Source organism: Eretmochelys imbricata, chromosome 3 (genome assembly GCF_965152235.1).
Source record: "Eretmochelys imbricata isolate rEreImb1 chromosome 3, rEreImb1.hap1, whole genome shotgun sequence".
Taxonomy (NCBI): Eukaryota; Metazoa; Chordata; order Testudines; family Cheloniidae; genus Eretmochelys; species Eretmochelys imbricata.
Genome location: NC_135574.1, coordinates 151,005,747 through 151,023,088, shown reverse-complemented (window position 1 = coordinate 151,023,088; position 17,342 = coordinate 151,005,747). Strand labels below are relative to the sequence as shown.

At 44.5% G+C, this 17,342-nt stretch overlaps 1 protein-coding gene across 1 annotated transcript in view; it reads right to left on the bottom strand.

The window, feature by feature from the left end:
- GLP1R (glucagon like peptide 1 receptor) overlaps positions 1–17,342 on the bottom strand; it is an 82,551-nt gene that overhangs the window by 51,122 nt on the left and 14,087 nt on the right. Inside the window, exons 3-4 of the mRNA XM_077812185.1 lie at positions 2,375–2,528; positions 858–968 (exon numbers count right to left, since the gene is read on the bottom strand). Coding sequence (XP_077668311.1) covers positions 858–968; positions 2,375–2,528 — 265 coding nt within the window. The remainder of the gene's footprint in view (positions 1–857; positions 969–2,374; positions 2,529–17,342) is intronic.

The following is a 17,342-nucleotide window of genomic DNA, read 5'->3' as shown; positions in this document are numbered from 1 at the left end:
ATAGACTGACTCCTTGTTCTCAGCTAGAAATGTTTTTCTACAAGGGGAACAGACACTATAAAAAGGAAGGACGAACACTCCTAGGGATCCTCCCTCCCCCTTCCTATCACATTCACCGCACCTGAAGAGACAAAGGAAGGTGTTGGACTCTGGGAGAGGGGTCCTGACAAAGAATTTGGTCAATAACACTGCTGAAAGCATGTGGTGAGAAAACTTTGCTTTGACTCTAAATGTAGTGTGTTAAATTAGGCACCAGTAAGCGTTCTCTTTATTTTTTCTTATAACCGTTTCTGACATTTATACCTCTTTACTTGTACTAATTAACAACTACAAAGAAATTTTAAAACTTGTTTTAATCAAATAGAGTACGTTCAAGCTGAAATATCTGGGTAACTCCCTTTGGGGTAACCACATATTATACCCTTATAGGAATAACAGATACAACATATTCATACTGTCCAGAAGAGGGGTGGGGAGATGTGATCAGATTCCATTCCATTTGCCTGAACAGCCCAGAGTTGCAAATTATTTTTGTTGCCATGTAGTGGGTTGCTGTGGCATACCGGGGTACAATCCAGAGTAATGAGTAGCTGTGTTACCCCTGCCCTGTAAGCTGGGGTGCCCTTTACAATGCCTTGCTCCTCACAAACAGCCTCCAGCATATAAGTCACTCTTATCTGTGTGTGTGCTGCAGGCAGCCAGTCATACCTTGGTTCTTAGCAGCCATAAACGTTATCACAGGGTGACCACAACACAGTCCCAGTGCCATGCAATGGCTGCGTAAGTTTAAACAGGCTGCTGAGAGGCAAACATCTCACATTTGGGGTTGGATTTGCCCAGAAAGGACAGACTCTTACCTGTGCTGGCCCAAGGAAGATACCAAGGGCAGCTTACATTCACATAGGACCCAGGTAGCCCATCAGGCCAGCAGGCATAGTCATCCAATGTCCTGCTGCAGAACTTGCCTTCTGCAGAGAGATGGAGAATGGGATCAAGCATTGCCCTTGAACCATGACGACTGTGAAGAGCAACCATCGGAAAACAGGAGGAATGAAGGTGAAGCAACTGCACCACATAACTGTAAAAGGTTTTATTTTATTTTAGGAAGGGGAAAAAAATACCATTTATCCTCACCCCTTATAAGAATAAAGGAAAGGGACTGAACCTGCCAGGCTGCTCTCTCACTGACTGAACAAATGGGCAGGATGATTGCAGAGATGACATTGCAAAGATCTTACGCCATGATGCCACAATACCTGCAGCCAGAGGCTTCCATCCTGCCCTGGTGCCAGGTATCCTTCTCATCTCTCTGCCTTTGTGTAGCCCAGTCGCTCATGTTGGTTCTCAGCAGCTCATTCTTGTTATGAATGCTGTAGATAATCTTTCCCTGAGAACTGGTTGCTGACATGACATTGTGAATTCTAAATACATTGATACATTGCTAATATACCCACACAATGACCATAAATGTGCTAATGCTACAGCTTCACATTTATTAAACCGTCAGTCTTGGAGGGCGTCATTCTATGCATAATGGCACAAAAGGAGATTAATGTCTCCCTCCCACTACTGCTATCACTATACACTCCATTGTAGCAATACATCTAACAAGAGGCAGCTATGGGGAAACAAACAACATTTTTAAAAACAGTGTTTTATAAAAGTAATTTGAGACCTGCGTGGTCCGTTTCAGAGCTTCACTGTAGCACAGAGGCACTCTAGGAGGTCCCAGGCTGTGTTCAATTGTGGGCTGCATTGTCAGCAAGTCTCAGCAATTTGCCAAGCATAACTCTGAACAGATTGCAGCTGGCCTTATCTTCAACAGAAGATTTCAGACTAGAGAGACCATGAACTGCATTCTCATTTACACTAAGGCCGCTTTACATCACTCTGACAGATAAAGGGCCCTTAAAATGGGTGTAAATTAAAAGGGACCGAATGTATATGGACTTATATGTTGAATACAGGACTCTCCTTGAAGATTCCTGTAGAACACTCCTTGCTAGGACCTATAGTCTCCCTCGGGCTGCTCCTCCACATTAAAGGCTGCAGGGCACATTGCAGAACTCCGTGGGTGGCATTCATCCTGCAGGCTGCACTGACGATACCACCTGCCTTAGAACCAAAGATGAGCCATAGCACTGCAAGATACTTTGGGCCATAGAGATGAATGATTTTATAGCTGATCCATTCCATGTAATCTCCTCTCCCACTGCCTGCATGGAAAGCGGTTATCCCAGGAAGCAGCCCAACACAAGCAGTGAGCTGGAGAGAATGGAAATGGAGTTATGGAGAGGGAGGACTTTCAAGCCCATAAGAGTTCCTTGCCACAGTTAGCAGAAGTAGATATCCCATTCCTGCCGAGCAGGCTTACCTGCCACAAGAGGGGGCGTCTCATAGAGATACTTCAGGCACTGGAGCTGATATTCTTTCCACCTCTGCATCACTTCAGCGAGGGACCCATATGCGCTCTGCAAGAGAAAGGTCTCAGGTACTTTAAGAGCCAAACCAGCTGCTTCACAGACACTCTAGATAAATAAAAACGCAGGGTAGATCTAACTGGGCTACAGCTGCAAGTACTAGAACAGCCCTGTCAAGACCGCCTATAAAGAGGGAGAAGGAAATACAGAGTTTCATGATCATAAAGAGCATATGTTGCATGCTTGTTTCAGGACAACCAAGGACGTGGCCAATGCAAAACACACAACCTGTCTGACATGGTATGGAGATTTTCCATGAAAAGGTCATGGTCACGAGTGATGCTCATTATCTGATTCATTACCTCCAAACAAACCTTTTCAATGAGCTGGGACATCAGTGAGCTTCCTTGGAAAAGGACTTCTAGCCAACAGCAACTTCTGTGATCCCAAAATTGAGGCCAAGAAAACCGAGCGCATTCAGCTGACACGGTCCAAGTGTTCCTCCAAAGCAGGGACTAAACTTTCCCCTTGTTAACGGTCTCTTGTGGGTGGCAGCTGCTCCAACATCTAGCACACTTCTCTTGGTGGGAGGGGGGTGAGAAGGCAAGGATCTGCCTCTGCACATTGCACAGACACTTACTGCCAGCTACTCAGAGTTTCAGGAAGAGAAAAGTTTCTACATCTGGTCACTGATGATTAATGTGACCATAGTGAAGCCAAGTGAATTAAGTAGTAGGCATCCTAGGTGGCTCCGACAGGCCCATCTTGTTGCCTGCATTTTCCCTTGTGGTCTTTTAAAAACATCAAACTAGCAAAAGCTGAATTATGAACATAAGAATTACCATCCTGTAAGTGACCAATGGTCCATCTAGCCCAGCATTCTGTCTCAGAATGGCCCAGCATGGATGCTTCAGAAGGCATAAAACCAGCAGCATGAACCTAATTGTGCAATACTCTAACATGCGGTGGGGGAAAAAGTCATCTAACCCCAGCTATTGATGTTTATGCTTTGAAGAATGAGGATTAAATAACCCTTGTAATTTTATCCTAGCTGCTTTAACTGCCCCTTTTGTTGTTTTTTATCCCTTCACATACCTAAATCCTTTTTGTGGGGGTGGGGAGAAGCCAAGGGCCTACAAAGTATCATTTTAAACTGGCAAAAAAATAAAATAAAAAATGAAGCCGTTTTTAATTATACAAGAGTTTAAAGAAAACTGGGCTGGATTCTTTCCATTACAACGTGACTCAACTGAAGCCCATTCAATTGCCGTGCATTTTACACGAATGTAAGCATGAACAGAATTAGACCCTATACTTCTTTAACACGGAGCTTTAAGGGTCCCCCTGCCAGCACTGTACTCTTTCCAATAATTTGAAACATTTAAAATGTTTGTGAAGAAAAATTTGCACATCAAGCCTCTGCCTTGAGCAACTAACCCACCCAAAATAGGGGTCACTAATGGGAGCACATCACAACCATGCTCAGACATACAAGCATGACAATATTGCTCTCACAAACATGAGCTATGTGAGGGCCTGCGGACCTTATTGGCCAACGCATGCTTCCAGGTGCTCCTCTGCTCTTGACTAACATATTAGTAAGGTTTGTGAAGATCAGAGCTCATGACAAAAACCAGCAAAATGCTGATCAGGCTGAGCTTCTGATGACGAGCAAATGAGTTACTCTCCTGTGACAAATGTCCCAGAAGCCCAAATGAGCAGCAAGTAACACTATCATCATCATGTTCATTCATAAAGATACTCTCGGGAGGCCTAATGAGGAGTGGGACTGACTTGCCTAAACACAACATGGACATTTATTAAGTGCCTGTATTTAAGTGTAGATTTTAATAGCAGTTACAGTCTTTGTCTAGTTGATACAAAGCACTCTGGTCTGCATCTTGCTAACTAGGGCTGCACTGCCAGTCAGATTTCACCCATAGTCCTGACTGAAGGACTAGAATTCAATCATATTTTATACAGGTGTCTATAAACACACAGAAGCCTGTAGGGAGCTTACATGCTCCTGATGTCTGGAAAAAAATAATCAAACCACTTATTTGGGTGCCTAAAGTCAAAAAAATCTAGCCTTCTCCTTTATTAGGTTAGAAAGTCATTCACAAGCCAGCGCTCATTTTCTTCAATTGGATTAATTGTTCCTGAATATTCACCATATAACCTGCTGAACGAGTCATTTTCAGACTATAGGTTGTTTACAGGTTGTTCATTGTAACCAGTCACTATTCTTCCTGTATGCTTGGCCACTTAAGTCACACGGTATTGTTTTATTTATTTCCAACTGCATGGGAAACGTTTTAGAAACAGTAAAAAAAGTAGCACGTCCAGGATAAGCTTTTGGACAATAATCCTTTGCCCTAAATTTGGATTCACAAATATTTTCATGGAATATTTAGTAAACATGACCCCCCACAAATCACAGCAAACCAAATTCACCCCTTTATACTGTACTGAAAAACATGTGTAAGTCATTTTTTAATTAAAAAATAGCTGTAGTCAATTATATAAACCCAAGATTATTCACATTAAGGTCATTAGATTTTCCAGAATACACTAGTTTAAAAAAAAATTTTTGGAAAAGAAAAAAAGGTGTCTTTTTTCCTGACCAGATTTAAATAGCCATATAGGAATAACCGCCTTTAATAATGACTGGGAAAACTGAAATCTCTGTCCACTTGTTTAATCAGAAGTAGATGTTCTATCTGCAATGATTTCTCATCCTGTGCTAAAGCAACTGTAATACAATTATTAGCAAACTATTATTAGGAAAATAATCAGACATGTTCTCTTTAGTGAAGAAGACTCATTTGAGGGATTACTTTTACCACCAATATCCTGCTGCAAAAAAAAAAAAACACACCAAAAAAACCCCCATAATCGATTGTACAGTATCTTTATTGCTCTATGCACTCAGCAGTTTATAATCTGATTAATCTGAATACCATTTCTTGTTGCTCAGGTGAATACCAAATTAGTCATCGGATGTACACTTTATACATTCCACCTACCCTTTTACGAAGGGATTTAATACCAGGTGAACAATAATCAGTATGATTTATATAGCACGATAGATGGGCAATGTAATTAATTACTCAAACTACAGACACTAAGTTAGTGAATAGATTACTACTATTTGTATAGTGTCCGTGTGCTAGACACTTTATACACAGGTAAACATGACAAGGCCCCTGCTCCCAAGGGCTTACACCTAAATGGACGATCCATAGGCAGGAGGCGGGGTTGCGGAAGGCAACAAGTAACTCAAACAAATAGTGTAGTTAAGCACGTTTTGTAAGTATCATGCTTTTAAATCACTAGTTTGTTGCCATCTTGCAATGATTATTTTCAGTTCTTTGCTAAATACTGAGCAGTGAGAGGAGATGCACTAAAAGGTAAATAGCCTCCCTGCAGGAGAGATGTGTACTAAGGAAAGACGGAGGCATGGCAGATTAGGTTGAGGTAGTGGGATTTCAAGGCATACGAGGGGCTGCATGAGGCACAAGTGGGAGAAGCACAAAAGGAGGCAAGCAGAGATGCAGCTTGGGTGACCTGAAATGGATTCAGGAGAATTAAAAGAGACAAGTGCAGTGAGCCATTCATTGTAGTAATATAATTAAGTGCAATTAATCTCTGGTGATAAATTATCCCATTCAGAAAGTCTCAGGAAAGACTTCTTTAGAAATCAGCGACACCTTCATATGAAATCCTTACCATGATCTCACACTATCTTAGCAGTTTTCACTGCACAAAAAAGCACTTATTTTCCTATATCCTGGAGGCTACTCCTGTAATACCAGGTAATTTAATCTATTTGACCCCAACGCAATCCTTGCTCCACAAGTGCTGTTCCATGGCACGAGAGCCTGAAACTGCAAGGTGCTCAACCACCTCATTTCTCATGGAGGTCAATGGAAGCGGAGGCTGCTCAGAACTTCACAGAACTCACGTGGCAAGTTCTCTCCCAGTCTCTGATACAGCTTGGAAAAATGTGGCTGTTTCTCAGAACCTTATTGAGCTACCTCCCTTCTTGTCCATGCATTCCCCTACCCCAGCCTTATGTGTGAAAACAAAAGTTCTCCTTCTACATTGGCCTCAGCTTGCCCAATCCATTCAGCTGTGTCCCATTCCAGAATATGTAATGTCCCCAGTTTATCACCAAGGACTCAATTGCTATAACATGATCCAATGGCTGGAAGCTGAAACTAGATACACTTGGACTGGAAATAAAGTGTACAATTTTAACAATGTAATTAGCCATAGGAACAATTTACCAAGGATCATTGTGGATTCTCCATCACTGACAATTTTAAAATCAAGATTGGATGTTTTTCCAAAAGATCTGCTCTAGGAATTATTGTGGGTAGGTTCTATGGCCTGTTTTATGTAGGAAGTCAGACTAAATTATCACTCTGGTCCCTTATGATCTGGAAATCTAATCAACTGTGATGACAAAGACTAGGATCTAGGAACTGCCAAATTCTAATCCCAACTCCCAAAGTGACTCCCCAGATGACTCTGGCAAGTAACTTCACTTTCCTGCTTCAGTTTCTCCGTGACACAGGTACAATATCGTACTTACGTCACCGTGGGGTTGTGTAGATCCATATAGGATTATGCTCCTACAGTTCTTTGTAGATGTGAAGTGCTAATAATAAATCAGTAGTAATATGACTACCCTTCCTGGAAAATTGGTTCCCAGCAATGCCTAATTTCCAGGCTATTTTGCTCTGGATCAGAATCCCAGGCTTGGGGAGACTGAGGATCTTATCTGAAAGCCTTTTAGAGATTGGCCTATTACTAGTTAGGTTTTGAAAAGAGGCAAAGAATGACGGGCCAGAATAAAGAGTCTAATGAAAGGGTCACTAAACTAAGGGTCTGCATTAGAGAAGCTTCCACTCCCCGGGATGGGCAATTTGATTCCATGAACAACAGATATAGGCTTGAATTTACAACACTGAGCTTTGTCCTCTGATCATAGCCCTAAAGGAGCAGAGTACAGCACTGAAACCCCAGAAAGTCCTCTGTAAACAACTATCACCTTGTATCCACAAGGGGTGAGAATCTCCTCTCTCTGGGGAGGGCAGTTGTCAGGTTTCATTTTAGTTCTCAAGTTTAAGTGAATTTGGTGGTGACAGTCCCTCAAGCCACAGACCAGGCTCAGACACATCAGCATTAGCGCAAACTTCCCTCAAAGTGCTCCTCATCCAACAATATGCCTCAGCCCAGACATAGACATTGCTTCTTTGAGCATGGAAGTGATTCATCCTCTGGTTCTTTTCTGTCTATGGCTTCTCAGATAACGGTCACAGTAAGCGTCCATCTTGTGGTGGAATTTTGTTGTGTCTGTCTGCCCAGGACATGGATTGACATCCCTCCTCACTCCAACTCATTTCACACAGAGCACCAAACAACCTCCAGCCAGTAACAGCTTTTAGTCACTACTAGGATATAATGGATTGAATCCAGTGGTTTGAAAGCAAGAGTGTCAGCATGCCATTATTAGTCCCCTGAGTCAGCCTCTGACTCAGTTCTCAGTTTCTCTCTAATGTGGTGTTGTCCCATATAGACCTGAAGATTATTATTTTTCTCTCAAGATTTTTAAAATTTATCTGAAAGAGAAATCAAGGTGGCAGTGGTGTTTTCTGAAGACACTGTAGTGACAGCATAGGTAAGGCTGACCTCCAATTTCAGTAATAAGGCAGATTTTGCCTCCACATCTTTACCTTTCATGAAAAGGTACCCAGAATCCCTGAGAATTGGTTAGGGTGCTCCTCTGCCAGGGTATAATAGGTCTTGAAAGTCTGAGAAAAACCAAAAGAGGCAATGACATGGAAGAAACATAAAATCTTCAGAGATGAAGTCTGCAGATACAAAAATTGGGGGAGTAGTAAATAATGAAGAGGACAGGTCACTGATTCAGAGAGATCTAGATCACTTGGTAAACTGGGTCAAGCAAACAATATGCATTTTAATATAGCTAAACGTAAATGTATTCATCTAGGAACAATTTAACTTAACAAAGAGAAGGTTAAGTGGTGACTTGATTAGTGTCTATAAGTATCTACACGGGGAACAAATATTTAATAATGGGCTCTTCAATCTAGTAGAGAAAGGTACAACACAATCCAATTGCTGAAAGTTGAAGCTAGATAAATTCAGATTGGAAATCTGGTGTAAACTGTGAACAGTGACAGAAATAAACCATTGGACCAATCTACCAAGGGTCGCGGTGGATTCTCCATCACTGAATTTTTAAAAATCAAGATCGGATGTTTTTCCAGGAATTATTTTTGGGGAAGTTCTATGGCTTGTGCCATACCAGAGGATCACAATGATCTCTTCTGGCCTGGGAATCTATGAATTTCTGGAAGTGGTATTGGGGAGGGCAATACTTTGACCACTTTGCTCTCATTCATGGGACTTGTTATATGCCAAATTTCACATTCCTTTGGCAGATTGAAGGTGAATCACAGGGTGCCCTATAGACACAGATAATAAATCCACTATGGGACACTCCATTGATAAAGTGCAGTCCTGTAGCTCTTATTTTGTGTGTTGAAGAGCTGTTTTGTCGGAGGACTATGTTGTCTCTTAATTTCGGGTGATGATACAGGGCAGAGTCAAGGGCATTTGTGAGACTGTGGTTTTCCATGTTTTCATATGCTTTTAAAGCATATTTTCATTTTAGAAAACAGTTTTCCACAGTTTATTATTTCCCCTTCTTCCCCAAGTTTGACTTTCCTTCAGTTTTTTTTCCACTTGGAGTTATGATGCCCAATTTCAATTTTCACTCCAATTTATCGTGGTCTTCTTGATTTAGGCAAGCCGCAGTGCCCCTCTGAGATGAAGTAATTATTATTACCCTGCCTTGGCAACTGCTTCACTGATCAAATGAGCTCGCCTTAATTATGCCTCCCAACTCATATTTTACAAGTTACTCGGTTGGCAGCTGGGTCATTCTGGACAAACCCCTCGGAAATGGCAAACACAATCAGAGCAGCCCTTCATTCAGAGAAAAAAGTCTTTACTGCCAGCTTTCAAGAATGTTTTACACAATGTTTCTGGTTCGTTAGTAACCAAGAAAAAATTACTCAACAGGCTGGAGAGCTAAATTCCCCCCGCAACGTTCTCCCTTTTTAAGTTTCCTCCCTTCTCTCGTTGGGAGCAGTAACTGATGAACACATGGAGGGAAAGCACTGCAGGAGTAACTGAGAGATTTCTGCAGCAGCTTCCTGCACACACCTGCCATTTGGCCTCTCTCTGAGCAGCAGCAGCTGCTCACCATTTCTCCAGCATTTAGTCTTTTATTCCCTCCCCTAGCACACTGGGCCTCCATGAGGTATCCTTTGCCATGGGATCTATCTCCTGGTCCCAGATTAGTTGGTGGATCAGGGACAACACATCTGGAACGCTAAGACTCTCAACAAAACAAAAACCAAACCAACCAACGTTCAGTTTCAGTTTTCAGCATCATTCTTATTTTTCCTGAACTAGTTTGCTGGGCCATAGCGGGAATGGCACATTAATAAAGCATTCTTATTAACTGCACTTTCAGTTTCAGCAGTGTCTAGAATTAAGAGAGATCCTCTAGCAATCGATGCATGGAATGCTTCTCCTCTGGTAGGTCAGATGCTGTAAAAAGGCTTTCCTCTCCTATGTGGCTTTGTACTGGGGAAGTGGCATTTTCTATTACACCTGTCCTCAGTGACAGATAGGGATGGGATGGAGAAGAATTACCAGCAGTCTTTACTCCTGCTCCTTGAAATGTCCTCCAGCACTTAGGTTGGGATGGAGCTCTGCCCACTGGTCACTGGGGGAACCAATAGTCAACATGCTTCCAGCTCAAGTGGACACAGATTTAGTTTGACAGCCATTTTATCAAATGTTCTTTTCATTACAGCTTCTTTCATCTGTTCTGACAAATGTTCCTGCGCAGGACTTACTGCCTGGGTCAGTTACAAATCCAGCATGAGAAAACTATGCTCCTAAGCAAAGGCACAAAGAAAAACCCCCTTCCTTGGACTCTGGTGACAAAAAGGCTCAGTTTAAAAAAATAAATAAATAAAAATGCAGCCACAGCTATAAAAGAACTCCAAATCAGGAAGTAGCCCCATGATTCTAGCAGAGTGCTGGACAATTCTGTGGCACTCCTCTCAAAAGGGAGAGAGACCAAGATGATACAGACTCTGTATAAAAATAAGCTAGATTATACTGCCACGTGCAGCTCAGTAATGCTATCCACAGACAAGGTTTATGGAGTACTTTACCAGCACTATGACAGGTTTCAGAGTAGCAGCCGTGTTAGTCGGTATTCGCAAAAAGAACAGGAGTACTTGTGGCACCTTACAGACTAACAAACTAAGGTGTCACAAGTACGCCTTTTCTTTTTACCAGCACTGTAATTCTTATTTTAAATGAGTTGCATAGTTTTGCTGGCCCAAGGCAGTACAGCTAGCAAAACTGTGGAAGAAGATGGGGAGAAATCAGACCTCTACTCCAATTCACTTGACAGGGCTGTCAGAGGTTAGGAGAGCTGTAATTTAAGTCTCTCTCACACAAATACACCAGAGGGAGGTGAACCCAGCCCTCTATCAGAAGAAGGGGTGTTATAACATGGAATCTTTCAAGGGGTGAGGAAGGGAAGAGGGAGAAAGGGAAAAGATTGATGAACCTCGTATGGTCAGAGGTGCTGTGAAGTGCAGAGATCGGTGACGTAGAGGTCAGCAGCTTCACGTGATACAGAGAGGGAAGGATTCACCTAATCAAGTAGGATTTTTGTTTCTTTTTGCTGTGGTTTAAAAATGCGGTGAGTCAAATTAACCCCGGATGACTTCCATGGACATACACCAGGGAAATATCTAACCCAATACCTACTGAACCAGGTATATTTAAAGCACCTCACTCATGGACATAGAAAAGCTCTATGCTGATTAGTTCATTTGTAAAGTGACACAGGCGAGCAGGCTGGCCACCAGGGAATAGGCAAAACAAGAACAGATAAGGAATATAAAATGATGTGCTGCAGACCAACCCCTGTAGTTATGAAACTGGGACATCGGGTGTGGGGCAGGGAAGATTCCTTGAAGATATTTAAGATTCAAGAATAAAAGAGCATCTCCTTTAGGAGACAACATGCATCTCAGTTCCAAGAACTGACACCTTGAGGCCACGCAGCAGATGCCTAAGGTGATTTAACAGAACAAGGGCCCTCAATTTATTAAGAGTCTCAAACAGTCTAACAAACCATTAGTTAGCTAAGTCTCACAAACACCATTGTAAGATAAGCAATATCCCCATTTAGACAGACAGAGGAAGGGATGCACAGAGGTTAAGTGATTTGCCCAAGACTGTAGCAGCAGAACCAGGAACAGAAACCAGGTCTCAGCCTTTTACTGGTATTTCTAGACAGTTATATCCCTAGTGATAAAAGATTAAAAAAGCCACAAAACAAAAACACACCCACATCAAAACCTTAACACCCCTCCACCATCCTAAATAGACACCGCCACATTTGTCTTAAAAACAAGAGTGAATCTTCAGAGCTGAGTCACCAGTTTTGATAGGAACACTTTATTCTACCTCTGTTGTTGCTGTATGCTCAGATACACTGATATGAACTTAGTCTCCAATATAAACAAGTGATTTGAGACAGTAAAATAATAATCACAAAGCTATTCAAGAAATCGGATACATAATTTCATGGCTCCTGCATTTCCTAATCATAACTGAATTCAAGAGAAGAATGCGATTACCTCTATAGTTTTTAGAGTTCCAACTCAGGGAAACTAGTTACTTCTGTTTTAATTAACCAATAGCAGTGTAACTCGTTAGCAGCTCATTGTCACCATATTCAAGGTCCACTGTCCAGCTATCTGCTGTATTGACCTTTTCCTTGGGACAAGATGGCTGATGTTAATATGGTGGGTCCTGCGCTTTTCTTGGCAGGGGGGCTAAGATGCCACCCCTTGCCCCTGGGCCACAGAAGTCCCCGCTAGTGGCCCCGGAAGGTGGTAGAGGAGGAAAGCGGGGGAGGGGTCTGGGTTTGCTCCTCACTCTGAGCCCCAGCCCCTCTCAACCCCTGTGGGTTCTTACCCTCTTCCCCCTTGGGTGGGGTACCTGCTGGGGCAGGGTCTCCCTTACTTCAATTCTCTGATCTTTCAAGTCTCACAGCACACCTCCAAACTCCAGTCTTCTCTCCTTCCTCCTGACTGCCTGAAGCATGGGGTTTTATTAGATTCCTGACAGGGCCTTAATTGAAATACAGGTGCTCCAATTAACCAGTAGCCACCCTCCCTAGTCTACAGGGAACCAAGCCTTAAATAGCCCTGGGTTTATATATTTCCCCTCTAGCACTCTACCACTACTCCCTGGCCCTCCTGTATCACACTCTGTTAACCATCCCTCTCCCAAGACTGTCTATATGCAGTGGCTTTGTAAATTTTCAGCCAAGAACATAATTACAAGACTTGAGAATTGAGCCCACAGGACCAGAACTCTCCAAACTACACTCATCTCAAACTCTTGGTTCTATTAATGAGAAGTATCCCCTTGGATGTTTCCACTGTACTTCTCCTCAACGTAAAAACAGTGCAGGCTAGCCCTTACAGTATATAGTGACATGAGTTTACTGTACCTGCAAGCAAGGCAGAACAGCATCGCAGACTCTTGACCAGGCTTTGCATATGCTGGAGCACGTACACTAGATTTCACATGTTTGGATGCATGCAGCGTTTACAATTTACAGGCAAGCACATACACTATGCAACACGCAAGCCACACGGCTACATTTTCTACACCCCAAAGACTTGTTTTGTCAAAATTAGGACAGCAGCAAATTCAATCAGGATTAAAAACAAAAAGAGCCCTCTGTGTCAGTTTGCTTCACAGCTTCTACACAGTCCCTCCAGCCTGCAACACCCTCTTAGCCTTGGTCTACACTAGAAGTGGAGGTCGAATTTAGCAGCATTAAATCGATTTAACCCTGCACCCGTCCACATGACGAAGCCCTTTTTTTCAACTTAAAATTGATTTCCTTACTCCACCCCCGACAAGGGGAATTAGCGCTGAAATCGGCCTTGCCGGGTCAAATTTGGGGTACTGTGGACACAATTAGACTGTATTGGCTTCCAGGAGCTATGCCAGAGTGCTCCATTGTGTCTGCTCTGGACAGCGCTCTCAACTCAGATGCACTGGCCAGGTAGACAGGAAAAGGCCCGCGAACTTCTGAATTTCAATTTCCTGTTTGGCCAGCGTGGCAAGCTGCAGGAGAGTGCAGAGCTCATCAGCAGAGGTGACCATGATGGAGTCCCAGAATCGCAAAACAGCTCCAGCATGGACCAAACGGGAGGTACAGGATATGATGGCTGTATGGGGAGAGGAATCTGTGCTATCAGAACTCCGTTCCAGTTTCTGAAATGCCAAAATATTTGTCAAAATCTCCCAGGGCATGAAGGACAGAGGCCATAACGGGGACCCGAAGCAGTGCCGCGTGAAACTTAAGGAGCTGAGGCAAGCCTACCAGAAAGGCAAACAGCCGCTCCGGTTCAGAGCCCCAAACATGCTGCTTCTATGATGAGCTGCATGCTATTTTAGGGGGTTCAGCCACCACTACCCCAGCAGTGTTGTTTGACTCCTTCAATGGAGATGGAGGCAACACAGAAGCAGGTTTTGGGAATGAGGAAGATGATGAAGTTGTAGATAGCTCACAGCAAGCAAGCAGAAAAACCGCTTCTCCCGACAGCCAGGAACTGTTTCTCACCCTGGACCTGGAGCCAGTACCCCCCAAACCCACCCAAGGCTGCCTCCCGGACCCACCAGGTGGAGAAGGGTCCTCTGGTGAGTGTACCTTTTAAAATAGTATACATGGTTTAAAAGCAAACATGTTTAATGATTAATTTGCCCTGGCATTTGCAGCTCTCCTGGATGTACTCCCAAAGCCTTTGCAAAAGGTTTCTGGGGAGGGCAGCTTTATTCCATCCAGCCTTATTACCACTCCAGGCCAGTAACACGTACTCGGGAATCACCGTAGAACAAAGCATTGCAGTGTATGTTTGCTGGCGTTCAATCATCATCCATTCTTCATCTCTCTGTGTTATCCTCAGGAGAGTAAGATATCATTCATGGTCATCTGGTTGAAATAGGGTGCTTTTCTTCAGGGGACATTCAGAAGTGCCCATTCCTGCTGGGCTGTTTGCCTGTGGCTGAACAGAAATGTTCCCCGCTGTTAGCCAAGGGGAGGGGGGAGGGGCTAGCCACATGGTGGGGGGAGGCAAAATGCGACCTTGTAAGGAAAGCACATGTGCTAGGTATGTAACTTAACAGCAAGGTTTACTGTGAAAGAGTGTACCCATTGTTCTATAAAAATGTGTCTTTTTAAATACCACTGTCCCTTTTTTTTTCCCCCCGTCCACCAGCTGCATGTGTTTCAAGGATCACAGGATCTTCTCCTTCTCAGAGGCTAGTGAAGATTAGAAGGTGAAAAAACACACTCACGATGAAATGTTCTCCGAGCTCATGCTGTCCTCCCACACTGACAGAGCACAGACAAATGCGTGGAGGCAGACAATATCAGAGTGCAGGAAAGCATAAAATGACCGGGAGGAGAGGTGGCAGGCTGAAGACAGGGCTGAAGCTGAAAGGTGGCAGCAGCGTGATGAGAGGAGGCAGGATTCAATGCTGAGGCTGCTGGAGGATCAAACTAATATGCTCCAGCGTATGGTTGAGCTGCAGGAAAGGCAGCTGGAGCACAGACCGCCGCTACAGCCCGTGTAACCAACCGCCCTCCTCCCCAAGTTCCATAGCCTCCTCACCAAGACGCCCATGAACACAGTGGGGGGGCCTCCGGCCACCTAGCCACTCCACCCCAGAGGATTGCCCAAGCAACAGAAGGCTGGCATTCAATAAGTTTTGAAGTGCAGTGTGGCCTTGTCCTTCCCTCCTCCCCCACCCCTCCTGGCGCTTCTCTCCTCCACCACCCCTCCCGGGCTACCTTGGCAGTTACCCCCCTATCTGTGTGATGAATGCATAAAAAATGTATGAATGTGAAGCAACAATGACTATTGCCTCTGCAAGCGGTGATCGAAGGGAGGAGGGGAGGGTGGTTGGCTTACAGGGAAGTAGAGTGAACCAAGGGGTGGGGGGTTTCCATCAAGGAGAAACAAAACAGAACTGTCACACCGTAGCCTGGCCAGTCATGAAACTGGTTTTCAAAGCTTCTCTGATGCGCACAGCGCCCTCCTGTGCTCTTCTAACCGCCCTGGTGTCTGGCTGCACGTAACCAGCGGCCAGGCGACTTGCCTCAACCTCCCACCCCGCCATAAACGTCTCCCCCTTACTCTCACAGATATTGTGGAGCACACAGCAAGCAGTAATAACAGTGGGAATATTGGTTTCGCTGAGGTCTAACTGAGTCAGTAAACTGCGCCAGCGCACCTTTAAACATCCAAATGCACATTCTACCACCATCCTGCACTTGCTCAGCCTGTAGTTGAACAGCTCCTGACTACTGTCCAGGCTGCCTGCATATGGCTTCATGAGCCATGGCATTAAGGGGTAGGCTGGGTCCCCAAGGATAACGATAGGCATTTCAACATCCCCAACAATTATTTTCTGGTCTGGGAATAACATCCCTTCCTGCAGCTTTTGAAACAGACCAGAGTTCCTGAAGATGCGAGTGTCATGTACCTTTCCCGGCCATCCCACGTTGATGTTGGTGAAACGTCCCTTGTGATCCACCAGTGTTTGCAGCACTACTGAAAAGTGCGGTTTATGTACTCGCCGGCTTGGTGCTCCGGTGCCAAGATAGGGATATGGGTTCCATCTATGGCCCCACCACAGTTAGGGAATCCCATTGCAGCAAAGCCATCCACTATGACCTGCACATTTCCCAGGGTCACTACCCTTGATATCAGCAGATCTTTGATTGCGTGGGCTACTTGGATCACAGCAGCCCCCACAGTAGATTTGCCCACTCCAAATTGATTCCCAACTGACCGGTAGCTGTCTGGCATTGCAAGCTTCCACAGGGCTAATGCCACTCACTTCTCAACTGTGAGGGCTGCTCTCATCTTGGTATTCATGCGCTTCAGGGCAGGGGAAAAGAAGTTCCATGGAAGTGCCCTTACGCATGCGAAAGTTTTGCGGCCACTGGGAATCGTCCCAGACCTGCAACACTATGCGGTCCCACCAGTCTGTGCTTGTTTCCCGGGCCCAGAATCGGTGTTCCACTGCATGAACCTGCCCCATTAGCACCATGCTGCCCGCATTCCCAGGGCCCGTGCTTTGAGAGAAGTCTGTGTCCATGTTCCCATCACTCTCGTCACAGCGCAGATGTCGCCTACTCGCGCAGTTTCGCTTTGCCAGGTTCTGGTGCTGCATATACTGCTGGATAACGTGTGTGGTGTTTAATGTGCTCTTAACTGCCAAAGTGATCTGAGCGGGCTCCATGCTTGCCGTGGTATGGCGCCCGCACAGAAAAAAGGCGTGGAACGATTGTCTGCCGTTGCTCTGACGGAGGGAGGGGCGACTGACCACATGGCTTACAGGGTTGGCTTACAGGGACTTAAAATCAACAAAGGGGGTGGCTTTACATCAAGGAGAAACAAAAACAGCTGTCAGACAGAATGGCCCCCTCAAGGATTGAACTCAAATTAGCAGGCCAATGCTCAACCCACTAAGCTATCCCTCCCTCTGGTATTTCAGGCAGGACTGAATCTCCATTAAAGTTTTCAAGGTGCCCTTGAGAGACCTCAACAAAACAATTGTCAGCCGTTGATTTCACCGGGGGGGGGGGGGGGGGAGCAAATGAATACAAAATAAATCTAGTCTATTTCTTGTTTTGATCCACTCCATCTATCTTTCACATCTTTGGCTGGCAGCAGACGGTGCAGTAGGACTGCAAGCCAT